General features: G+C 37.8%; 1 protein-coding gene across 2 annotated transcripts in view; it reads left to right on the forward strand.

Annotated features, from left to right (window-relative positions):
* GPC6 (glypican 6) overlaps positions 1–27,028 on the forward strand; it is a 1,099,176-nt gene that overhangs the window by 548,079 nt on the left and 524,069 nt on the right. For both annotated transcript variants that reach the window (XM_059378364.1, XM_059378365.1), the window contains exon 3: positions 17,279–17,670. In XM_059378364.1, the coding sequence (XP_059234347.1) occupies positions 17,279–17,670 (392 nt within the window). The remainder of the gene's footprint in view (positions 1–17,278; positions 17,671–27,028) is intronic.

Here is a 27,028-nt window from a genome sequence, read left to right on the forward strand (position 1 = left end):
TCTGTGAATCATCAGTCTTACACAATTCACAGCACTACTCTAGTACACACACCCCCCAATGTCCATAACCCAGCCACCCTCTCCCTACCCCCCACCACCCAGCAGCCCTCAGTTTGTTTCCTGAGAGTAAGAGCCTCTTATGGTTTGTCTCCCTCTCCGGTCCCATCTTCTTTCATTTTTTTCCCTACCTTCTCCCCATGACCCCTGCCCAACCTCTCAGATTCCTCATATCGGAGAGATCTTATGATAATTCTTTCTCTGATTGACTTATTTCACTTAGCATAATACCCTCTAGTTCTATCCAAGTGGTTGCAAATAGCAGGATTTCAGTGTTTTTGTTTTTGTTTTTTAAGATTTTATTTATTTATTTGACAGAAAGAGAGATCACAAGTGGACAGGCAGGCCGGGGGGTGGGTGGTTGCCGGGAGCAGGCTCCCCACTGAGCAGAGAGCCCAATGTAGGGCTCGATTCCAGGGCCCTGGGATCATGACCTGAGCCAAAGGCAGAGGCTTAACCCACTGACTCACCCAGGTGCTCCAGGATTTGGGGGTTTTTTATGGCTGCATAGTATTCCATTACACACACACACACACACACACACACACACACACCATATCTTCTTTATCCATTCAACAAGATGGATTTCAAATGGTTAGTAACAATCCTGGTTATTATTAGCAAGTGTTTTCATTCTTGAGAAAGTACTAAAAATACCTGACAGTTACATAGTTTTACCATGTGCCAGACACTCTCAAATTATTTTGTGTATATTCTATGATCTTCATAACATCCTATGAGGAAAGTGCTGTTAATACTGCCATTTTCCAGTTACAAGTACCAAGAGTAACTGACATATATCTACATTCTCAACTTCTAGTAAAACTAAGAGAATTATGATCCACACTAACTGTCATCAGTGTGTCTTCCCAGTTATGGCATGATGTATGTCCCGTCTAGCTTCATGGTTTCTGTGTCTCACCACAAGATAACAATGTTAACCTCAGCAGTATTGCATTACTAAATAAATGAAAAAAGATGCAGTGATTATTCTAAGAATTTTTAAAAGGAAACAACATCTTTAAAATAATCAAATTGCATAACCTCTGTGGAGCAGGTAGTCTCAGATTTATTTTTAACAAGAATTAGTTTGAAATGTTCTCATTTCATTAGCATTATTGAAATAAAAGAGCAAAACAGCCTAGCTAAATATTTTATTTTAGATGTACAACTGATTCTAACTGTTTCATTTAAAAAGCCTTATTTAATTAGTAAATCACAGTAGGGACAATTATGATTAAAAAATATTTCCAGGGCATGTGGGTGGCTCAGTCAGTTAAGCGCCTGCCTTAGGCTCAGGTCATGATCCCAGGGTCCTGGAATCCAGCTCCAAGGCAGGCTTCCTGCTGAGTGGGGAGCCTGCTTCTCCCTCTGCAGCTCCTGCACATGCTCATGCTCTCTAAACCACTCTGACTGATCAATCATACATAAATAAATAAAATCTTAAAAAGAAAACTATTTCGGGGAAAATGGTTTTGTGTGATATTTAAATACTAGTTCACAGAGTTTTTCTTTTAATGAAACACCACTTAGATTTTTAAGAATTTTTTATAATTTAAATATATATGTAAAAATGTAAGTTTTTTACTTTATAAAAGTTTATCTGTAAAACTTTTTCTAAATGAATACAGTTTCATGCTACATTGCAAGATATGTAATTATTTAAGAATGAAAATTAATTATAAAAGTGATGACATACATATGTATCATCAGTGTCATGTGCAGTGGGATAAAATTATCGATGTTGGGGGCGCCTGGGTGGCTCAGTTGTTAATTGTCTGTCTTTGGCTCAGGTCATGGTCCCACGGTCTTGGGATGGAGCCCCACATCGGGCTCCCTGATCCATGGGAAGCCTGCTTCTCCCTCTCTTACTCTCCCTGCTTGTGTTCCCTCTCTTGCTGCGTCTCTGTCAAATAAATAAATAAAAGTCTTTTAAAAATAATAAAATAAAATGCAATACAATTATCAATATTCTTTAAATTTGAGTAATTTGCTAATGTTATCCTTATAGGCGAGTAATACATTTTAGGAGCATCTTAACATGAAACGGCTCTTGGGTTTCCGAACTCATTTTCTCATCAGGAGGTAACTCTGAGTTTGTTCACGGCTGATGTAATTTTAAATAATAAGAAGATAGTGGACAGAAGAAATGCTTGAAGCCTTTTGTGAAGATTACGCATGGCACTTGAAGAGATTTTTAGTCCTGGTCTTCTCTTCATATTTATGTAGTTCTTATCCTTGATTTATTTCCTTGACTAATATTCCTTGACTTTTATTTCTAAGAAAATGTTTAACAGACACCTACATAATATTCAGAAAGCACCATCTGTTTAACTCTAGATTTTGATTTCCATTAGGCGTTTATTTGAAATGGAAATCTCTGAATAATATTTTGGAATATACGTTCCAGGATCTCAATACTGGCAGTGATGCAAAGTCACTAGCATTGCCAGCATGGTCAGTCTTGATCCTTTTTAGTATTTTAGGTATAATGCAAGGAAATTAGAATTAGAGTTTTTAATCACATGTACTAAAATAATGTTATTCCCAACTTCCTCTGTTTCTACCTTGGAACTGGCTTTTGGGGCCCCCTTAATTTGACATATTTGGCACACTGAACCAGAACCTAGTTTGGAAAGACACAAAAACTACATTGGCAAATGATCTGCCAAGTGACCCATGAACAAAAGCGAGATTGGGTTGCCCTTTGAAATAAACCTATTTGAATTTTATTATCTCTAGAGCACCTTGTGTCTCTAATCTTGTGAAAGGTTAGCATTCCATCCATCAGAGCAAGATTAGAGTGTTGGTTGGCGTCTGCTCTTGGTGCTAACTGCATGCAGCAGTTAGAGCTGGAGGAAGGAGATTCATGACCCTCAGCAGTTCAAAAAGAAAGGGGAAAATGGGCACAGAGAGAGTCACCTTTACAACAGAAGCCACATAGTCCTAGGTCAGGGTATTTAATACCAAACCAAACCAAACACAGAAGACTGCAATGTTGGAGATTTGCCGAGCCCTTTAAGTCTGCTAAAAAGAGAGCTATGTTAAGACTACCCTTTGCAGAAATTATCAATTTCTAATATGTAAATAGATGCCTTCTTGAAAAACCATCGCTAATTGCTTTAGGGAAGATGTTATGACATACATCAGAATAAAAATAAGAATGATATCATACTACTGTATAAGGTATGGCTAATAACAACGAACACATGTTGTAAAACATCCAATGAAGTCAAAAATAATATGCTTGTGGTAGGAATGAAAATTTTTAAAGATTACTCAACTGAGTATCTTCTTTTGAGTTCTTTTATGTATGACCTGTATAATTCAGGAGCTGAAATATAAATAATATGAAAGTTACTTGTAAACTTAACATATGCTAGTGAATCTAAATAAGCTGCTCCTTATCTAGGATTTAATTTGATTTTAGCACTCCAAAGAATAAGGTACACCACTGTACAATTTTACAAAAAATAGCAGCGGTAATTGATACTTTATGATGTCTTCAATAATGATTGTTTTCATTTGTTGCATTTCAACTGATTGATGTTATGAAGGTAAAACAACCATTAAATAGCATGAGATTAATGAGTTCAATATTTTTTTCTGTAAGAAGAACCTGGTGAATGACTGGCAAAGTAAAGCTAATCAATGTTAAGCAAATTTAGATCAATGTTTAATTAATTCATTTGCATTTATACCTTATACAATACTATGGTATATCTTATTATAAACCTATACCAGGATATCTATTATTTATTTTTCTCATCAAACTGTATAATTACCTTTGAATTAAACATCTATGATGCCGAATGAGGCTGCTGTTCATTACCTCTTGACAAGTTAAAGGAATAAAATGATTTCCTAACACATGACTGGGGAGGCAGTGCTCCTCTAAGGGTTAGCCAACAGGCTCAAGCGTTTGGTAAATGACAGGTGGTTAGATGGTATCATAACGCCCTTTATTACTCTGGTCATCAAATGTTTATAAAAACATTCTTTTAATTACACAGTTTGTCATCCCATGCTAATAATTATCAAACCTCACCAAAAACTCTGTAGAGAAAAAAGTGACTTAAACTTCATAATCATTAAAAGGATAATTTGGTGCTCTTTTTTCCTGAATGTAGGCTGACATCTTTGATAATGAACAATGGAATTTTATTGGCGACTGAGTACATCCGTTTGAGAAATCCTTTTTCTGTCTAGAAGGAAAAAGAAATTTTCTATACTTTTTTTTTTAAGGCTTTTAATAAAATTTTTTACTTTTTATAAACATATATTTTTACCCGCAGGGGTACAGGTCTGTGAATCACCAGGTTTACACACTTCACAGCACTCACCAAAGTCTATACTTTTAAAAGTATTCATTTGACTACCAAAAAATATTCTTATTATCAGTGAACTAACCTTACTGGGACCTTTATGTAACAGCACATGTGCTGCTTCTGAGAGACTGTTTCTTTCTCTTTTAATTCATTAAATCCTTCTTACTAATCAGCATGCATTCACTAAATTTAGACTCAAGAGACTCAAAGTCTATCTTTTGAGTACATTTTTTGTTTGTTTTCTACCCTATGCAGGCTTCTTTTTTTGGTGGGGTGGGGGGGGTCTTAATTCTTGGACTTCCCTTTGTAAATTTTAGATAAACTAGTTTCATTCAATATTCTTACTATTGTTTGGTCCATATTTTAAAATTTATTTTTAATAAATTTTAAATATTTTTATTTTTAATAAATTTTAAATAAATTAAAATTTTGGTCCATATTTTTAATTTATTTTTATTAACATATAATGTATTATTTGCCCCAGGGGTACAGGTCTGTGAATCATCAGTCTTACACAATGCACAGCATCACCATAGCACATACCCTCCCCAATGTCCATCACCCAGCCACTCTAACCTTTGCCCCAATCCCCCAGCAGCCCTCAGTTTGTTTCCTGAGATTAAGAGTCTCTTGGTTTGTCGCCCTCCCCTGTCCCATCTTGTTTCATTTTATCCCTCCCTTCCCCCCATGAACCCCTGCCCTTTCTCTCAAATTCTTCATATCAGAGAGAGCATATGATAATTGTCTTTTTTTGACTCATTTCGCTTAGCATAATCCCCTGTAGTTCCACCTGTGTCGTTGCAAATGGCAAGATTTGCAAGATGTGCGTGTGTGTGTGTGTGTGTGTGTGTGTGTATACCATATCTTCTTTATCCATTCATCTGTTGATTGACATCTAGGTTCTTTCCATTTGGTCTGTATTTTTAAATAGGTATTTTCCTCATCAACAAGCAGCATTTTTCTGTTTTAAAGGTCTTTTTATTTTAAAATAATACCTATTGTGTTTGTATTTTAATTGACACATAATTTATAGTCATTGTAGAAACTTTAGAAAAGTAAGCACTGTGCAGAGAAGAAGATGCAAATCATAGCATTTTACCCATCTTAAACCATTTTTATATGTGTGTTCTTATTTTTCTCAGTATGTATATGCCTTTTCTTTTTTTTTTTTAAACAAAATTGGGATTGTACTGGATATATGTTTGAGGATCAATTTCTTTCTTTTTTTAAGATTTTATTTATGTGAGAGAGAAAGAGCACAAGCAGGGGGAGTTGGCAGGCAGAGGGAGAGGGAGGAGCAGACTCCCCACTGAGCAGGGAGCCTCATGTGGGACTCCATCCCAGGACCCTGGTATCATGACCTGAGCTGAAGGCAGATGCTTAACTGACTGAGCCACCCAGGCATCCATATTTTTGGATCATTTTCTATCTCAGCATTTTTGGTGATCATATCGTATACTGAAAGTAGATTTATTGTAAATCTTGTGAAGTTTATGTTTTAAGACTCTTCACTTAAATAACCTTTTCAAGATCCTATGCCTAATTTTGTATTAGTAATTTTGAATTATATCTGTTAGAGAGGGTCCTCTAAGCTCCTCACAGAATCTACAGGTACTGTTCCTAAAGCCAGGCTGCCTAGCTTTGCAGTCCCTGCTGCATCGCCTCTGAGCTAAGTGCCTTGAAAGTACTGAACTTTTTTTGACCTTCGTTTCCCCAGTGCGGAAGTTAGATGATAATAATAATCACTATCTCATAGAGCTGCTGTTAAGATTAAATTAGTTAATAGATGAGAAGTCCTTGGAATAGTAGCTAACTCATACTTAGTGCTTGGTGAGTGTTAGCTGTTCAATATTTTAAAAACATAATTTTATATATATAACATAATATTTTACAGTGTGAATATATCCTTCCTTAAGGATTTTTCAATTATTTCCCTTCTCCGCTAACATAAGTAATAAGAGGAATATTTGTCCACATATATTTTTTTTAATTTTTTTTTAAAGATTTTATTTATTTATTTGACAGAGAGAGATCACAAGTAGGCAGAGAGGCAGGCAGAGAGGCAGGCAGAGAGAGAGGAGGAAGCAGGCTCCCTGCTGAGCAGAGTGCCCGATGCGGGACTTGATCCCAGCACCCTGAGATCATGACCTGAGCCACCCAGGCGCCCCTGTCCACATATATTTTTAACCTTATCTTCATAATTGAACTATTTCCTTTCATTAGTGTTCTTTTCTCTTTCTTTCTTTCTCTCTTTCTTTCTCTCTTTCTTTCTTTCTTTTTAAGATTTTATTTATTTATTTGACAGAAAGAGAGATAACAAGTAGACAGAGAGGCCGGTAGAGAGAGAGGGAGAAGCAGGCTCCCTCCTGAGCAGACAGCTCGATGCCAGGACCCTGAGATCACGACCAGAGTGGAAAGCAGAGGCTTAACCCATGAGCCACCCAGGTGCCCATTAGTGTTCTTTTTTACTGGGTCATACTGCATTTCACTTTTCCTTAAAAAAAAAACAAAAAAAAAAACCCCTAATAATAATAATAAATTTGTACTCCTGGTGGCTCAGTCAGTTTTAAGCATCCAACTCTTGATTTCGGTTCATGTCATAATCTCTGGGTCCTGGGATCAAGCCCTGCTCTGGGCTCCACACTGGGCGTGGAGACTGCTTAAGATTCTCTCTCTCCCTCTCTGCCCTACCCACCCCCACCTTGGGTATGTGTGAGCTTCCTCTCTAAAAATAAATGAATACATAAGTAAATAAATATTTAAGGAATATATATCACAAGAGGTTCTTCTTGTACAAAATAGAGGTACAGACAACTCGAAACACAAAGGTGGCATATAGCAGAATATATGAATACATTATTACTCAGTTTGTTTTTTTAAAACTCATACTTGGTACTGACTTTTGCTTTTATTTTAATTTAGACATCTCTTGAACATAGTAAACTATTATTCCAGGACTTCTCATATCTTTTCAGCACTGAAAGCTTTTTCATGGACCCAAAGGGATGTAACTTAACAATTCAACATGAAATTTGGCTACAATACTTTCATTACGAATTTTCTATTTAACTGTGTTTCACAACTCAGCTGTTCCCAGTATACTTCAAGTGGTCCTTCTGTATTATGTACTTCAATCTGCATTGTGTACTCAAAGCCTAGTTACTTGGGCAGGCGTTCCCTTTCCCTTGGCTTTAATTAGCTCCTTTGTTATCAGACTCTATTCCTTTCTCGTCCCAGGCTGCACCCTTCCTTGCTCATCATGGGATAAGCCTGTTGTCCTGTTATCCAAGAAGAGGGGGTGCCCAGGGGAGGGAGTGTTAGTTGCTGGAAAAGGAAAAAGAGATACTTGGAAAAGGGAAAGGGACTAGCACAGTCTTATCCCCCAAGACCGTGGTGAGTGCACCTCCCACACTTTCTGCATGTTGGCCATGCTGTGCTTTCTTCCGGACACCAGAACGTGGGTGGTCTACTGTGACAAAAGAGAAAAGGGAGCCAAGCGAAGGAGGGGAAAAGGAGAGTCAGGGCTGACACGTCATGTAACTCCTCCTCCTGTCACCATTCCTCCTTCCCTGTCCCTATATCCACTGCCAGGCACTGACTAAATGGAAGTCCTGGAAAAAAGAGAAGAGCTGCACATTGAGATCACTCAGGGAGTTTGAGAATAAACTGACACCTGGATCCCACTCCTAGAGCTTACGATTTCATTAGTCTGGAAAGCAGTCTGGCCACCAGGATTCTTTTACGTGATTTCAATGGGCAACCAAGGGTGAGAACCACCTATGAGAATTCTCTGAGAATCAGAAGTCAATTTCCTATGGCTCTTCTTCCTATTCTCCTTAAGCACCTGCCGAATCTCTTGCGCAATAATGCCATGTCCCCCTCACTGACTTTTCACCTACAGGTTAGCTTTGACCCCCACTTCCCAGAGTCCACCCCTGGTGGTTTGGTGGTGCAGATTTTTGTCCACCCCTGGCACAAGCTGGTGGGTGAAGAAGGAAGGGGAGCTGCCCAAAGAACTGGGTCTGTGATGGGGAAAATATAGGATCCAAATTTGGAAACCTAAACAAAACAAAACAAAACAAAATACGTGCTCTTTTTTTTTTTTCAGTGAAGGCAAACACGAAGTTGGAAATGATTTTAAAATCAGTAATTTGGAGGCCTAAGGGGTTACACCGCTGTGTGTCATGTCCTCTCTGAAAAGAAAAATGGGTTGTGGGCAAGGCCTGAAGGCGTTTGCAGGCCAAGACGAAGGAGCTGTGCGGTGATGACCGTGAACTAGGCAAGCACCTCGGGTTTTAATTTCATATGCGCTGCTTCGTGTGAGCTGGAAACATCGTCTGCAGGCTCCAAACAGTTGTTTGCTTTTGGCAGCAAAACATCAGCAGATTTCAAATTTAATTCCTGATTCCCAGAATTAATAGTTTATCTATACCACCTTGTGAACGTAAATGGCCTAATCAGACTTTCTCACTTGAAACGATATCTTCTAGAGAAATAACCTACCAGGAAATAAAGCATTTATCAATCTAATGTGTAAAGGATCACTAAGTATAGGGGGGAAAAAAAAAGTTTAACCTTGGGAAATGTGCGTTCAAGCCAACAATTTCTGTAAACTGCCTTATTGCTTCAAATTTTCCAATATCAATCAAATACATAGAGACTGCTTTCCAAGGAACTTTCCTTTTTGAAACTGAATTACACCCCTGAATCTGAAAAGTCTCCTGGAATTTATTCTCTTCAGGTGACTTAATTTAATGGTATTAAATGGAAGGACTTTGCAGGGTATTGATTATTTTTAACAAACACTCATGATGACTTTTCATTAAAATTTTCTTAATGGAAGAGTCTAGTTGATTACATTAGATGCACTGGAAATACATAAAGTGGTAATGTCCAATTGACCTGAAGAATGCATTTCAAAAGACATTGTTATATCCTTGGTTTTCTTGATTGATTGGTTATGAGTATTTCCCTAGACCCCTTATGTTTTCACTTCCTTAAAGTCTAATTTATAAGAGTTTCCAACACACAGTGGGAGTAATATAATAAAAATAACCTTTAGATCAACATAGTGAGCAATTTTTGAATTATGTATTGTGATATTTTTGATAGCAGTTTTATTGTTTTCTGAAAATAATTGTTCTAGATTTATGGTGAGCGTTGTATTTCGTTATAGGGCCTTGTAAAATGTTAAAAGATAGTTTAAATTTCCATTTTTAGTAATTACCATGAAGAGAAAGTTAAGAAGGAAAATTATGAAATTTTCTTTATAATTTTATTTTTTTTTTCCTTTTCCTTTTTCATTTTATACTGTCTACCTTATCTGCCAGATTTACTGTGGAATTTTCTCCTCGTGAAAATGTCCAGGGGCTCATTAAACCACAACATTAGAAAAATTTAGGGGTGTCTACTTTGAAATCACTGAAATCACCTCAATCCTCTAAATCATTAAAGTGATTTAAGAATTTACTTTTGGATTTGAGTTACCTTGTAAGGAAATATAAAGAGATGAATGGGCTGCAGGACTGTCAAAGAAAACTTTAACATATAAGATAAAAATAATGGATGAATTGTTGAACACTGCGTCTGACACTGGTGATGTCCTATGTGTTGCCTAATTGAATTTAAAGCAAAATAAATAATGGGGAAAAGGAAATTTTATTCTACTACTTAGAGATAACAGACTAATAAATTGTCTTCCTACCTACAAGAAATTGAACTGCGTAAAACATTTTGTTGAATTAATGTATCTCCAAACATTTCACTTACGATTTTGACCTTTTATGCCAGGGATTGGCAAAATTTTTCTGTAAAAGCATGGTTATTAAATATTTGGAGTATTTTGAGCCACATAAAGTGTATGTTGCTGATTCTTCTGTGTTAACATTGGCATTTTATTTAATTTTATTCAAACATTTAAATGTTTAGGTGAATGTGTTCCTGGATATATATGCTTATTGATAATGTACACATATGATAAAATTACATATGCATATATAAAAAATGAGACATATTGAGTCAAATAATTTTAGCCTCCTTTTGTGTGCCACTGTCCTGTGGCTGGTAGCTATAATCCCAGGATCTGTGAGTGGTTTCTTCTAGTGGAAGCTGCTGCCCCTTTCAGGAAAGATCGAGCAATCCTGGGGATGTGAGTTTGTCCTCCATTCTCAGTTACATACATGAACTAATTAGCATTAGTGGAAAAAGTAATCACACATGAAAATTATTTGTAATAAGTAACTTAAATGTGACTTTAGAGTGCATTTTGCAATTTTTATTTATATATGGTTTTATCCATTATCTTTGGAGTTCATTATACTTCCCATTAATCATTCAAATCACAGTGTGAAAGTTTGACTTATGAAAAACTACAAAGCCACCCCATTGTCCTGCACTTTCTTAGAATTCATCCTTTCTCCTAACAGTGTGAGCTCAGGGTTCATGTTAGTTGAATGGTCTAGGACAACTTGTTTCTGAGTCTCAGTCTCCTCATCTGTAATCTAGATATACTAATACCTGATTTGCGTAAAGTATGTGTAAAGTCTGTAACACCATTTCTTATATAGTGTATGATGCTGATTATACATCAGGCAACTGTTTCAGCCTGTCTCTCGCTATGTTTGAAATTACTATGGTGGTAATTTAATATTTTCAAATCCATTTGTCCTCTTCATTTAAGGTTTGGTATCTTGACTTTCCTCCAAAACTGCAACAGAAGCAAATGGAAATAATGAAGATAGTATGTTGCCATATTGACTGCATTTTAAAAGAGTTTGTGATGGGGGTGGGGAGCTCTTACTTATCTGACAGAAATTTGGTTAAATAATCCCTCAAACAGGAAAGGTATAGATTACTATCATTAGAATCACTTTGAAATTGTATAGCCTATTAATTCCTGGGATGAACTGACTGAGTAATTCATAAAGCTTATTATAATATAATAAATTTATAGAAACATATATATACAATCATAGCAAGAGAAAGTATGAATTATAAGATAAAGAAGTCATAAATCATAAAAGAATTTTTGCTTACAGCAGCACTGTCTCATAATAGCCTCTTTTTTAATGAATCGCTATTTTAAAAATAATTTGATTTAATTTCAACCTCAAATTTTTAAAAATGTATACTGAGGGTTGCCATTTCTTACAGAAAAACACAACTGATATCTGGGAAAACTGCTAAGACAATATAACAGGATATCTATTATAGATTCAAAAGCAGCTTGGGAGTTCATTCAAAACATAGTATGCAGGGCATTGCTTGGGTGAAGTATGCAAGTGAACTTGAATGCAATCAGCTTGACGAGATCATAGGCTATGAGGTCAAGGCCCAGCAGGGCCAGCAGCAGGAGAGGTAGTGATGAGGCCAAGCAAAGCATGGCTTGGGACAGAGAGCTGTGTCAGAGAAGAAGTGAGCATCTGGTAAGGCAGTCTTGATAACGAACATATTTTTGGACAGGAGCCACAAGGCCTTCTAGGTATAGATGCACAGGAACTTGGAGCATGGAATAATGTGAATGTTTATGTCTGTATTACTATACAAGAGTTTGGAGGATACCAAGATGCTATATCAGTTATGTTCTGCTCTACCATGGGCTATAGCCTCTCTCTCTCTCCTTCTAAGTTGGGCCCATGAACTTACCATTCTCTAAGAAGAGTCCAGACCAGGTAGAGTCAAGATTCACTTCACTGCACGCTCATGTTCCTCCATCACTAGTCCCACTTTCTAAAGCCCCACCACGTAACAGGCGCCAGACATGGAATTGGTAATATTAGCCCACCAACAATCTTACCCATGAGTATAATGTATGTTTCAGTTCCTTTCAGTGAGAGCACAGCTCCTCGAATTTATCTAAAAAATGAATTGCGGGCTGTCTCTATAAATGTTCTGGTTTTTTCTCTGAATGTTTTGATATCCTATTTTTAGACCTCTGGAATTTCTCAGTAGGAGGATAACTGTCCGTGGGAGGATTAAGAGTGATTTTGTCTCCCCAAGGGACGTTTGCTAATGTCTGGAGATGTGTTTGCTTGTCGGTGCTCGGGGAGGGATGTGTTATTGGCAGCAAGTAGAGAGAGGCAAAGGATGCTGTTGGATATGCTACAGGGCACAGGGCAGTCCCACAACAACCAATCTCGTCCAGCGCACAATGTCAACAGTGCTGAGGCTGAGACCCCTGCTATAGGGAACCACATCCGGGTGTCCATGCCTCATAGGCTAGAGTGTGCCAAGGGTGACACTTCCTGTTGTCTCTATGAGCAGCCTCAGTGTTTACCTCTTCTCATAGGGTCGCACATCTCTGGAGTGTGAAGAGACAGGCCATTCAGGGACTTTGTGTTCTCACCCTCAAAGTCAAAGCATAAAAGAAAGTAAAGTCATTATGATTCGATTCATCTTCCATGAATGTTCCTCATTAACTCAGCATTTTCCTGATCATCCTATCTGGTCATTGTGTAAGCAAGGAGACTTTTGAAAGGAGAAATCATCTCATTAGATGTTCCTGAACACTGATAGGCATATGCAGCATGAGGAAGGACAGCCCTATTGACTTGTCCTTGAAAAAGACGTGGGGGCTTGGCAGGGTCATAGCTTTATTGTGTCTGTGAATCATAACCCATAACCCTTACTGGACATCAACTTTCCCAACCATGTTTCCCTCCATGACAGCTCTTCTGGGTCTTTCCTTACCCAGACCTTGGACTGGTTCATTCAGTTGCGCTAGTTGAACTGATTCAACATGCTTTAGTGGAGGCGAGGGTAGAAAAGAAGAGATTAGGAGAGAAAGACACTCAACACGAATACGTGGGTTTAAAGAAGCAAATTTAGGATACTTGTTTCCCCCCCCCCGACAGGACAAGTACTATCAGTTACCGAGTATACAGATACAGTTGCCAATGACCGGAGACCAAAGCTTCTCAGACTCATTGTGTTCTGTGATCACACGAGTTTATACCACCATCTTGAAGCATTCATTGCAAACAAACTTTCAGTGAGAAGTGTTTTGGAGAACAGGAGAGTAGGAGAATGCTCCAGTCTCTAGGTAAATGCCATACAGCGTGTAATCCCGTCTCCATGCACTGTCTGCCTGTATCAATGAGACATTTCCAGCTCGATTGGGAAAACCTTTATGCCATTTCCTTGGACTTGGATGCTTCGAGAGCCTCTGATCTGCCTTTCCTCTCCTGCTAGCTCCTCCCTCCGCCCTGCACACACCTTACATCTTGATGCATTTGTTGGGAGGCTTTATTTGAAGCCTTTCTCGGATGTCCTCAGGGCGACTTTTGGCTCCTCGGAGTTGAATTTTGCCCCTTAAGAGGCTTCTGCAAGGGATCAGGCAGCGTGCAGACTTTCTTGTTTGCCTTTGGAACAGTGGTGGTTTTTATCTTCAAGATTGTTCCCCCACTTGAAGCAATCTGCCCCGCAGCAAACAGCTGTCTGCACCCAGATCTCCCCTCTAGATGAATAAAATCTTCCAGAGGCTAATGCTGGCTGGAAAAAGTGCTTTTGTGCATCTATGAAGCAGAACAGAGCCCTAAGCAACAACCTTTGATGTATATTTTGTGAATGGGGAAGAGAAAAAAATCAAAAACATTTTTTTCCTGCCAATCTGTTTCTTGCAGATGAAAATTTTTGTTGACTGAAGGCTTTACCCAGTGTGCAGTTTGCCCTCCCCGATTAAATGAAGGTTGGATTGAGATCATTTTTCCCTACATTGCGCTTCAATTTCGTTCTCTGTGCTGTATGGGCATAATACTTCATCAGCAAAGTGGGTCTGATAACTGTCTTCCCAATCTCCATCTTGTTTGGTTTGCTGAGAGACAATTTTCATCCAAGCATAAAATACTTTGTTCAGAGTCAACCTTCAAAAGGTAGAAGTCTAAATCTATAGGCAGGCTAAAAATGAAATGAGGGTACTTATTTTTGGAGGGCATTAGTTTTGCCTCAGTACCTTAGATCCCTATCTTTCATAAGATCTAAGATCAATGTACCTTAAGGTAGCAACATTTGTCATAATTGCCTGATACATTAGCATCTTTCAATACCAAATATTAACTTTCACTCTGAGATCAGTAAACCATATAATGATTTTGAGTAAGGAATAATAACTTGACTTTTGAGGACCAGTGAAGCTAATAGCAAACTTTGGAGACAATGACATATCCTTAGACAGAACTGAAGCTTAGAATCTAATGAAATGTTTCTTGAGCCCTATTTACTGATAGATGAGAACTTGGTGTCATTATTCAATGATGAATATGAATTTAGGCATACAGAAGCAAACCACAAGATACAATAAGAGAGCAGGCTGTTTTCAACCATTCAGCCTCACAGCAGGCAGAAGTCCAATATTTCATGTTCCCTGTATCAGGAGGGGAATAGCCTAAGGAATGTTACTTTCAGTAAAAGCAAAAAAATAAAAATTTCATCCTCGTAGAGAAGCATTTATACCTCCAGTCTTTGCAGAGCAATGAGAGTGAGAAGATTTTTTTTTTACTTTTTTTTTAAGCTCTTTGAAAATCCAGACCACACTATTGATTACTAACTATTCATTGCTGAAGGCAGTACTCTGTATTCAATAAATTAAGCTTTAATTCCTGAGTCCAACAAAATAATTGACCTCAAAAAGAAGATAAATGAATAGGCTGTCCCGAGCTCATGATTAGAATCCACTTTCTAGTCTCATTATATTAGTATTTTTCAATTCAGTGATTTTTCCATTCTTCTCTAGTTTCGTTCACAATCTATAACACCTTTCACCTGGCTCCTCTATCAACAAGGCCAAGCTATTTCCATTCTTGGTTTCAAGAATGAAAGATTTGAATATGGTATTTTTATACTTTAGTATTAATATTGATCATTTAGTATCCTTTCCATTTTAGGACAAACTAGGTAACTAATATTTCTGAAAACTTATGAAATGTTCTTGATTGCATAACATGGACATAGAACATACAGAAATATTTTGATTAATTGATCCTTTGAAAATTTTGAAAAATTTACTCTTTTTGCACCAACGCCGATTTTCCTTACTGAATCCTTGAAGATTAGGGAGGCTTAATAATGTTTATCCTGATTTTACATTTGGGGAAAAATTAGGATAAGAAATATTTGGTGGCTTGGATAAGATCACACAGGGTTTGTAAACCATGACCTAGGAAATCCCTCAATTTTTGCTGCCACTATAGCAACAAAATTTCTATATTTAGGAAAGTGTATTCTTTCATAGTAAAAAGGTAAACATGTGAATAGAGTCCTTTTTAAGGTTTGATGCTTTGGTCTCATTTGAAAACAACTATAAAATAATCCTATTATTGTTCCAGGCACCATCTAATGATCAGAACAGTGGTTCAACATTACATTTTTCAGAACCAAAGTGGCTAATTCAGGGTCTTCTAATAAAGCAGAAATAAGATGTTAACTTCCAAGGAATCTGTAGAGAGATTCATGGCTTCTTTCCTTCTGTGTCTCAGGAGAAAACCCTCCAGGGTTCCAGAAAAAAAAAGAAATAACTTGTTTGTTTGCTTGTTTTTGTTGGTATTCCTACTGGGACTCTTTGAGGTGTGCTGTACTTGATTTGTCCTTACATTAGCTGAGAGAGGACATGGTATCAGAGAACGGAGAGAACTATGAGAGGTCAAACAGGATCACTCTAATGTTGGGAACTTGAATTTATAAACTCAGACGCATTATCTTGTCTTAGCCTCTTCCCCACCTCAAATCACATTCTCCAAATGGGATAAGACTTGAGCTTCCTTCCCGAAGTTCATTTGTGCAAATGGATAGGTGTCCTTACATACATGAAGTATGTCTCAGGGGGCCTCATGTGAGGCCCATAGAGGCTAACAGTACCCAGTGACATTAATTTCTAATTTCTTGGGCGCCTGGGTGGCTCAGTGGGTTAAAGCCTCTGCCTTTGGCTCAGGTCATGATCCAAGGTTTTGGGATCAGGCTCCGCATCAGACTCTCTGCTCAGCAGGGAGCCTGCTTCACCCCCCCTCTCTCTGCCTGCCTCTCTGCCTACTTGTGATCTCTCTCTCTCTCTGTCAAAAAACTAAATAAAATCCTAAAAAAATGTTCTAATTTCTTGCATCCTATAAGTGAGCCCACTAATATTCAAGTCCTGCATGATAGCAGAATTCATTTCTTGGTGTACTCTTTTTCAGTTAGAACTTTTTAGGCAGGAAGCCCAATTGCCTATATTTTATTCAAACTCTATAAAATGATAGTTTATATTTATAATGACAATGCAAAGTACTTCATAACTTTCTGATTCATTATGGCAAACTAAATTATGTTCATTAGAGCTTTGGTATTAAGTGAATTTAATTGCATTATGAATCTCTGAACACTGATAATTGATTGCTATATATAGCAACTACAAAGAGTCCAAAATATTACACTAATTTAAATATCCCATTTATGAACTAGTCCAAATAACAGCAATTTAATTGAATTTGGTATTAGAACTGATTGGTAAATAGGTCGGAGCAAAAGTTTTGTATCAGTATGCATTTGTTATTATGTTAATGACAATACTTTGCAACATATTTTGATTTGAGTTTATATCAAATTCAGATTTCCTAAAATTTCACAATAAATGAAAAAAGAAGCAACTACTTTGGAGGAGTAGTGAATGGTATACTCCTAATGTTAACGGACGTTCTCTCAAGCATATATCATGTCTTCAGTTTTCTTTGACTCATAGAAGATCATAGATCTAGGGCAAGTCTTGTGTAAAATACTGTCACCTGTTCATTGATATCTTATCCACAGGATATATATTTGTTTGAAAAGGTACTTTAGAAACTGTTGTTTCTAAGCTAAGTAGATGCATGGGCCATTCCAGTTCTCACCCATTCATAACGATGGGTTTTTCCTTGTTTTCTTCCCAGAATTTTTCCGAGAGCTCCTGGAGAATGCAGAAAAGTCACTGAACGATATGTTTGTACGGACCTACGGAATGCTGTACATGCAGAATTCAGAAGTGTTCCAGGACCTTTTCACGGAGCTGAAAAGATACTATACCGGGGGCAATGTAAATCTGGAGGAGATGCTCAATGACTTCTGGGCTAGGCTCCTGGAACGGATGTTCCAGCTCATCAACCCACAGTATCACTTCAGCGAGGACTACTTGGAATGTGTGAGCAAGTACACAGACCAGCTGAAGCCCTTCGGAGATGTACCCCGGAAACTGAAAATTCAGGTCACCCGCGCCTTCATTGCTGCCCGGACTTTTGTCCAGGGGCTCACTGTGGGCAGAGAAGTTGCAAACCGAGTTTCCAAGGTAATTGAAAATCTGCCGTCTTTCTAATTGGTCTTCCTCTTCTGCTCTGTTTTTAAAACAACCGTTCAAAAAAAAAAAATTTCAAGGTGAAAGTTCTTCCTTACAGCAGACCTTGCTTGCTCTTAGAGAAATCAGATAAAGGTCAAGGTTTAATTCTGGTTTAGGGTGTTTTTTTTTTTCTTTTCTTACTTTGCGTGAGAGAAGTCAGGATTTCAGTCCATTCCATGTTTAGAATATAATGTCAGCATTCACCAGCGATATAGCCGAGAAGCTTTTATCGGAAATGGTGTGGAAACAGGTGTCTTGTAACCAGGACCACTTGGCACTTGTGATCAGAGTTTTCAGAATGATAAATAGTCGTGAAACAGTCCATCCAGAGGTTCTAATCCTTGAGGAGGTCACAAGGCGACAGACATCATGAGGTCTGCAAGTAGAGACAAGCTGCTGTTCGGAAAAGCAGCTCCTAGCATTTCTTCTTCTTTATCACTCTTATGAAAGTGGCCAAATTCCTTAGTAGTGGAGGAAGATCCCTTTGCTAACACCTGTGCAACTGGATTAGGGAGGAATAAGGAATACAAAGTACAGATTCTGGCGGAGAATTCCTTTTGTTATCCTTTAGCTTTGTAATTCAATGCCGCATACTACATTGGGCTTATAAGCAAGATAAATGATGAATACCCATCATGCCTTTCCTTGAGGATATCTCTAAACCTTTAATGCAAGGGGTCTTTCTCCACTGCTTTCTTTAAACATTGACTGCTTCCTGTGTTTAGGATATTTGCCTTTGTTAAATTCTTCCTTGACATTCAACTGTCCTTAGGAGATGGGCTTGCCCATTTATGAGGTCAGCCCCACAAATAAACTGGAAGGTGATTACTCTAAGAGGTAAAGTAAAAACAATACGTAACAGTAATCTGGTATTATGTCACCTAAAAAGGTCATATTTGTACAAAGATTAATTCCCAAAACTACTTTCTTATTGCAGGGCTATGGCAAAGAGCCACACACTTCTCATAGCTATGGGTTCCATGCTACCATGTTTCTTTTTCTCCACTTTGAAGTCCTCAGTATTTACATCTTGCATGAAGACTGTGTATCCCCTTCAAAAGTGTTTCTCCATGGCACTATTTATAAATTTCATAGCAATCCATTTTTAAATTACATGTCCATACACAGTTGATGTGGGCATAGGGAAAGACTATTTTCAAGAAATTTCTAAAAATGATAGTCACATGGGATTTAATAATATTAAGGGCATGTGATACTGATATAAAAACAATGTTTTTTTTTTTTTTTCAACTGAAAATCAACAATATTCTAGCGGTAAAGGAACTAGAGCCCCAAAAGTAGATTAATAAGGAATTAGCCAGGTGGAATAGCAAGAGGAAATATCAGTTGAGAAAGTCTAAAATATAGAAAAGTACAAGAAATAAACATATACCCCATATATTCTTGAACAGATAGGTTTTTTGAAAAAAAATTTAAAAATAAAGATAACTTTAGTTATAGGGGCTTCAAATTGAAGTCTTTGCTTTTGTTGAAGAATGAAACACACAACCAGCTTTTAAAACAACACAAGGTAAGAAATTCAAAGCATGGACTGATGTATGCAATGCAACATCCTTGATTGTTTACTTGGATTCTGGCTGAGTGGGAATAATAATTATATGCAAATATTTTGGCCCGGGGATGTTCTGGTACAATAAGAGAGTGTTTTCTAGCAAAGTATCTAAAAAGTCTTGGGAGAGCCACTGCCAATTCTCAGAAGGTAGCATTAACACTTGCCCAGAGATGCCTCCCTCCCTTTTATCATTCCCTATCTCAGTCTGAGGTCTTTGTTGATGAAAATCTAATCTACTAGTCTTTCTTGCCTGGAGGTTGACATCATGGAGCAACCACCAGTAGAGTATGGCTTTGCATTTTTTTTCTGGACATGATGAGAAGAAACACTAAGCTCATGCTTCTCCTGATCCTTGCATAGGCAACATCCATTTGGCGAGCAACTGCTGTGGGTTTGTGATGTCGTTTGTGGTCCTGTGACCATGGAATGTTGACTGTTCTGTGCAGACATTGCCTTGTCTGGCCTGAGTTTCATGAGCCCTAATCTAGGCAAATCATAAATCTTGGGCTAACATTTGCGCACTACCTTCTGGTAGAAAAATAGAGAGAAAGAGAGAGAGATACAGATAGAGATATGCAGTTTAAAAGAAGCTGAGCATCTTTTTTTTCTAAAATACTTTATGGAGGTACCTGAGTGGCTCAGGTCATGATCTCAGGGTCCTGGGATCGAGTCCTGCATCGGGGTCCCCGTTCCATGGAGAACCCGTTTCTCTCCCTCTCCTGTTCCCCCTGCTTGTGTTCTCTCTCCCTCTCTGTCAGATAAGTAAATAAAATCTTAAAAAAAAAAAAAAAGAAAGAAAGAAAAGAAAATACCTTATGACTCAAGGATTTACACATTTTTACCAATGAACTTTCTCTCCTAATGATTACCAGATGGTCAGTAGCTGAGTATACCAGAAATAGATCTACTAGGATTATTGGTGTGCTGATAATTTTCAGCACCCAAAGTACTTTTTTTTTGTAATAAGAATAAAATATTACAGGGCTAAATAAATTAAACAGAGAAGGAAGAATGGTGTTGGAGATATAAGCTGTTCATAAATCGGAAACCTCCCTGTGGTCCATTACTTGAGTGATTTAAAGTTGATGAAATGATTGCAGAAGAGGGAAGGAATTCAAGGTAGAATTCCCAAATGGAAATCAACAAACCAGGTTATCTCCTGCATCTTGATTTGGAGAATACTTTTTTTTTTCTTTCTGTTTCTCGTCTCTCTTTCAGTGGCTTCCTAAATCTTGGGGAAGATATCATTAATAGCTTCTAATTAATTGTTTTGACTGGGAATTTTATCTCTTTGGCAAAACGCAGCCATTTGACACAAATATTCTGACATGATATTATAGGGAATTTTCTTACCAGAAAAATGGAGGAATATTTTGTAGGTATCAACACAGTTATTTTTTTAAATTTCTTCTTTGCCATCTTATAGATAAAAGCCTTGTCTTCTTCTAGGTACTGAATGGAACTAGTTAATTTTAAGTAACTGTAACTGGAGATCTGGTTCTACACTTGATCTTAGTCAAAAGGCTGAGAAGCGATGGAGATCTGGTTCTTAGAAGTATTGAACGATTTTGGAGTGAGCATCTGTGGTCAGCAAGCCAGGATTCGTTTTCTCTTTGAATAACTATTTTTATCTAGTGTCAAGGGTCGACAAAATAAGGAGATTTGGTATCTTGCATACTTTATTGGTGGACGTATAAGTGGACATGTTCACTTTGGACAGCAATTAAAAAATACCTTACCATTGAAAAGTGCATATTCCAAAACTCCAGTTCTACCCCTGGAAGGGATCAAGTAGGCATGTACATCCATGTACAGGTAGATATGTAAATTCATGTTAACAGCAGCACTGTTTGCAATAACATGAAAAGTGAAAAGATCACAAACGTCCCATCTGTGTCCATCATGAATCCTTTACACCATGAAATCTTATGTGGCAATGAAAATAAGTGAACTATAGCCACACTTGTGGATGAATCACGGAACCTCATTTTGAGAGAAGAAAATCACCAAAGCATACAATATATATAAAGTTCCAATACTATATAAAATGAAGCAATGCAGTATTTAGGAATAAGATATATGTGAGATAAAATTTTTAAGCTGTAAACACAAACATCAGATGGTCATTACCTTTGGGGTTAGGTTTGGAGATTTTATATATGAAGGATTTTATATATGAAGGACAGGGGTTTCTAAGATTATTGATAACATACTGTCTTAAGCTCTAGGCTATGTGTGGGTGGAGAGTGGATTTAAAACCATTTTAATGAAAAAGATTGGAGTGGGGAAGGACTTTGCCATTGTCCCTCTCTGATTCCCTTAATTAGCTTAGATATGATCAAGTCCCCGAGTTACCCTCTTTAGTTTATCAGGTTTACTGCTGTTCCTGACTTTTTAAGCATTGACTTTCCATGCCCCATATTGTGCTGAATGATACTAGGTAGGCATGGAAGGTGAAGCCCTTAAAGGAAGATAAAAAGCAAATTTTGATAATGTTGTAGCCTGGAGAGAAAGCATCTGGACTATTCTTTAGCTTTGTCCCTTTCTGAAAACACCACTCTCATGCCCTTATATATAAATACACCCATTCGTGACAGGAAACATGGATGGCAGCTTGTCAGATTCTGTGAAGCCCACAGACAGAGGCCTGCCTGAAGAGGTGTTAACAGGTTGTCTACTTAGACCAAGCTTCAACTATTTATCATGAAGGCAAATAGAGAAATGACTCTTGTGTCTTCACGGATCTGTCCTGATGCCATTTAAACAAAGAAGACACGACTTTCCTATCTTTCTGCTTTAATAAAAGTGAGTTCTATGAGTAAACATTGTAAATTATGTCAATACAACTACATCAACTATGCAAGTCTTTTCAATGATTCATTCCAGACAGTGCGGTCGATAATAGAGCTGAGATCCAGAGAACTTACACTATTGCTAAAGACTGCCATAGATCTTTTTTCTGCCTGTCTGTCTATGTATCTATCTGTCCACTTATCCATCCATGCATCCATATACCTAAAATCTTTCTTTCTTGTGGGTCATGACTTTGACAAGAAAGTCTGACTTTTAGTCTTTAGGAAGACCAGAATATATTCATCAGTAGACACCTGCCATGTCTGCTACACACACTGTTGTTTTTGCATGAAGAGCCTCCTGGCTGGTTCATCTACCTGAGTAAACAGCTTTGCATTAACAATGCAATGCCTAGAAAGCAATAAACAGAGAGTCAATTTTCAATAAATGTGGTTGATGGACTATAAGGCTGAGAAAATTCATCATCAAATTTGATGAAATAAAGGCTATGAAATACATCCATTGAGAGCATTCTCTGATCGCAGTGGAAAACCATTCTGAAGAATTTACCATGGATAAAATTTACAAGAGAAATGGTATTCTATTTAGCTCTTTGCTTTTGGGAAAGAATTTAAGATATAAGGTAAGACCACCTATTATAGCTATCACCTGACTCATTTGTCTTGTGCCTTTTATGGCAATCTTCTAATTGGAGTTAACTTCTGTGGAGTCATCCAAAAATGAAAAGGACCACAGAAAGGTCTTAGGTGAATGAAACCTTTTTATAGTTCTTCTGTGGTTAGTGTATTTTCTTCTGTAATTGATGATTATTCAATGTAGGTTACTTCAGTAATTTACAGTGTTAGGAAGACTAGATAAGTCTTTTGAAATTATCAATAATGTTTCTATGTTTACAACTTTTAAGTCAGCATAAATAATGCATGCTTGCTGCTTTTATGATGGTGGTGTGGACATTATATTTAGAAAGTACTTTTCAGTTGATAAATAAATAATTTCATGATAAAAATAGTAACAAAATACTAGTGCTAAGAGCCATTATCATGAAAATAGCTTATTAATATAATTCATTGAAAATGTATGAAGTTTACCATGGTGTAGTGCTACCCAATGCAGTCTACCATTTAATGCAATCCCTATCAAAATGCCACCAGAATTTTTCACAGAGCTAGAACAAATTATTCTAAGATTTGTATGGAACTACAAAAGACCCCAAATAGCCAAATCTTGAAAAAGAAAAGCAAAGCTGGAGGCATCACAGTTCTGGGCTTCAAGCTATATTACAAAGCTGTAGTCATCAGGACAGTATGGTAGTGACACAAAAACAGACACATAGATCAATGGAACAGAATAGAAAACGCAGAAATAGACCCACAGCTATATGGTGAGCTAATCTTCAACAAAGAAGGAAAGAATAGTCAGTGGAAAAAAGATGGTCTCTTCAACAAATAGTACTGGGAAAACTGGACAGCTGCATGCAAACGAATACAATGTGGACCACTCTGTTATACCATATCCCAAAATAAATTCAAAATAGATGAAAGACCTAAATATGATGCAGGAAATTATCTAAATCATAGAAAAGGACACAGGCAGCAACCTTTTTGAACTCTGTGGGAGCAACTTCCTACTAGACATGTCTCCAGAGACAAGGGAAAGAATGGCCAAAAATGAACTTTGGGACTTCATCAAGATAAAAAGCTTTTGCATAGAAAAGGAAATAATCATCAACACTGAAAGGCAACCTAAGGAATGGGAGACGATATTTGCAAATGACATTCTAATAAAGGGTTAGTATTCAAAATCTACAAAGAACCTATCAAACTCCTGAGTGGTTCAGTCAGTTGGGTGTCTGACTCTTGATTTTGGCTCAGGTCATGATTTCAAGGTAGTAGGGTCCAGCCTCATGTTGGGCTCCACGCTCAGCATGTAGTTTGCTTGGGATTCTTTCTCTCTCCTTTTGGTCTTCCCATCCCTTCTTGCTTGCTTGGTCAATCTCTCTCTCTCTGAAGAAGAAGAAGGAGAAGGAGAAGAAGAAGAAGAAGAAGAAGGAGAAGAAGAAGAAGCAGCAGAAGCAGAAGAAGCTGTCAAACTCAACACCCCCCAAAATAATCTAGTTAGGAAATGGGCAGAAGACATGAAAAGACATCTTTCCAAAGAAGACCCACAGATGGCCAACAGACATATGAAAAGAGGCTCAACATCACTCATCATCAGGGAACTACAAATCAAAACCATGATGATATAGTCAGAATGGCTATAATTAATAATGCAGGAAATGACAGATGTTGGCAAAGATGTAGAGAAAGAGGAACCCTCTTACACTATTGGTGGAATGCAAACTTGTGCAGCCACTCTGGAAAATAATGTGGAGTTTCCTCAAAAAGTTAAAAATAGAGGGGCACCTGGGTAGCCCAGTCAGTTAAGTGTACCACTCAGTTTCTGCCCAGGTCATAATCTCAAGGTCATGATATTGAGCCTGGTGTCGGGCTCTGGGCTCAGCGCAAAGTCTGCTTCGGTCTCTCTCTCTCTCTCTCTGCCCTTCTCCATATACCACCCCCCAAAATAAATAAATAAATCTTAAAAAGGAAAAAAAAAAGGTTAAAAATAGAACTTCCCTACAACCATAATTGCACTACCAGGTATTTGCCCAAAGAATACAATAAAACAGATTCAAAGGAGCACATGCACCCCAATGTTTATAGCAGCATTATCAACAGTAGCCAAACTATGGAAAGAGCCCAAGTGTCCATCAAGTGATGAATGGATAAAGAAGAGGTGGTGTATATATGCAATGGGATATTACTCAGCCAACAAAAAAATGAAATCTTGCTGTTTGCAACAGGGTGGATGGAGCTAGAGCAGAGGATGCTAACTAAGCAGAGTAAATCGGTCAGAGAAAGACAAATAGCATATAATTTCACTCATATGTGGAATTTAAGAAACAAAACAGATGAACATATGGACAGGGATAAAAAGAAAGGAAGGCAAAATGTAAGAGTCTTAAATATAGAGAACAAACTGAGGGTTGCTGGAGGGGAGGTGGGTAGCGGGATGGGCAAAATGGTGGTGGGCATTACGGAGGGCACTTGCGGTGAGCACTGGGTGTTGTATGTAAGTGATGAATCACTCAATTCTGCTCCTGAAACCAATTTTACATTATATGTTCACTAGCTGGAATTAAAAAAAAAACTTAAAAAAAAAAAAACCACTTTGGTTATTTTGATTAAAACAGTCAAAATTTCTCATTAATTTTAAGTTCTCTTGAAAATACATAGTTTAGGTGTATGGATCTTAAAAATGGTTGAGATAAGAAGAGGGTAGAAATTGAGGAAAATGAAGCCATTTATTTCCAATGCATTAAAAGCTATTTTGTGGGGCACCAAGGTGACTCAGGCCATGATTAAGCTTCTGACTGTTTGTTTCAGCTCAGGTCATGATCTCAGTGTCCTGGGATTGAGCCCAGGCCAGGCTCCGCACTCAGCAGGAGTCTGCTTGATATTCTCTCTCTCCTTCTCCCTCTGACTTTCCTGCCATTCTCTCTCTCTGTCTCTCTAAAATAAATAAATCTTTTTTTTTTTTAAAAAGCTATTTGTATATTCTTTTTGTAGCTTGTGTCTCTTTCTAATACCTATACCTCAGTTACGCTATTTTATATAGAAGTTATACTATCTACTGGAATTCCATTAAAATGAGCACCTTTCTCCCTGTTGCATTTGATAATGAAGTTTTATTCCTATTGAAAGGAGAAGTTAATAAGTTCCTTAACTCTGTCTAAATAAAGCAGAACTAGGAAAAGTCTGTGAACCACGGTTCTGACCGTTCCTAACAGGTATAGTCTTCCTCTCCTCTAGGGTCCAAGATGGAGTGGTTGTGGTAACCCAATATTCATCTGATCCAAGTGTGGATTCTTACAAAAGTGGAAGTGTTCTGGAAATTAGTTTCTGCCCTCATCAATAAACACTTGTTCATTGTATATCATATGTCAAGTATTATTGGTAAGTTCTCGAGATACCACAATCAAGCAAGTTAACGTATTTGCACGTACTAATTGGGAAGAGAGAGAGACACACAGAGAATCAATGCCTACTGAGAGAATTGTGCAATAAATGTCCTGAAACAGAAAGGAGAGGGACCTAGCTTCATCTCCTGTGCTGTAAAACTTTCAGGGACACAGGAGCCTGAACCATGTGTTGAAGGATGCATGGGTGTTGGGCAGGTGACGAGGGCATCTGGCATGGGGTAGGATGCTACAGGCAAAGGCAACAGTGAGCAGAGGGATGAAACCAAATGATGTGTGCAGGTAGCTGCAGGCAGAGGGTGTCCCCGAGGCATAAAATACAAAGAAATGGATAGCTACAGATTAAGCTGGGGACCTACATTGAACTCTTGAGTAAAAACTATTTCACTAACCACTTTGTGCATGGCTATTTTGCCTGAATAATTAAAAAAACAACAACATCACTTTCTGTGGTTAGAAGCATTCTAGTATTTTTGAGGGACAACTGTATGCTGAGCACTTACTGTGTGTCAGGCATTGTTCTACAAGAAACAGGAAATAACAACAAATAGCATCGTCCTTGAGGAAATCAAAGACTATCCAAACGTTCAAGTGTGGTGCAAATGATAAGGGCAAAGGCAGAGATGTGTATAGAACACTGTGTGAATCCAGAGAAATGCATGTCCCTCTTTGTCTTGGGAAATTGGAAAAAACGCTGTAGAGGAGGGGACAGACTCAGACTTAAAGAATGAATAGGTGTTACACGGGGAGAAAGGATGTAAGGTGTTCTTGCCAGGGGCCCAACAGGTTCATAGGCACAAATCATGAAAGGTCATGGTGTTTTTTACAGGATGCCAGGAGATCGATTGGAATGATATTATTTGGGTCATATTTTAAGTTCAGGAATGTGAAGGACTTGGCATAGG

The sequence above is a fragment of the Mustela nigripes genome, chromosome 15, assembly GCF_022355385.1.
Source record: "Mustela nigripes isolate SB6536 chromosome 15, MUSNIG.SB6536, whole genome shotgun sequence".
NCBI classification, from domain to species: domain Eukaryota; kingdom Metazoa; phylum Chordata; class Mammalia; order Carnivora; family Mustelidae; genus Mustela; species Mustela nigripes.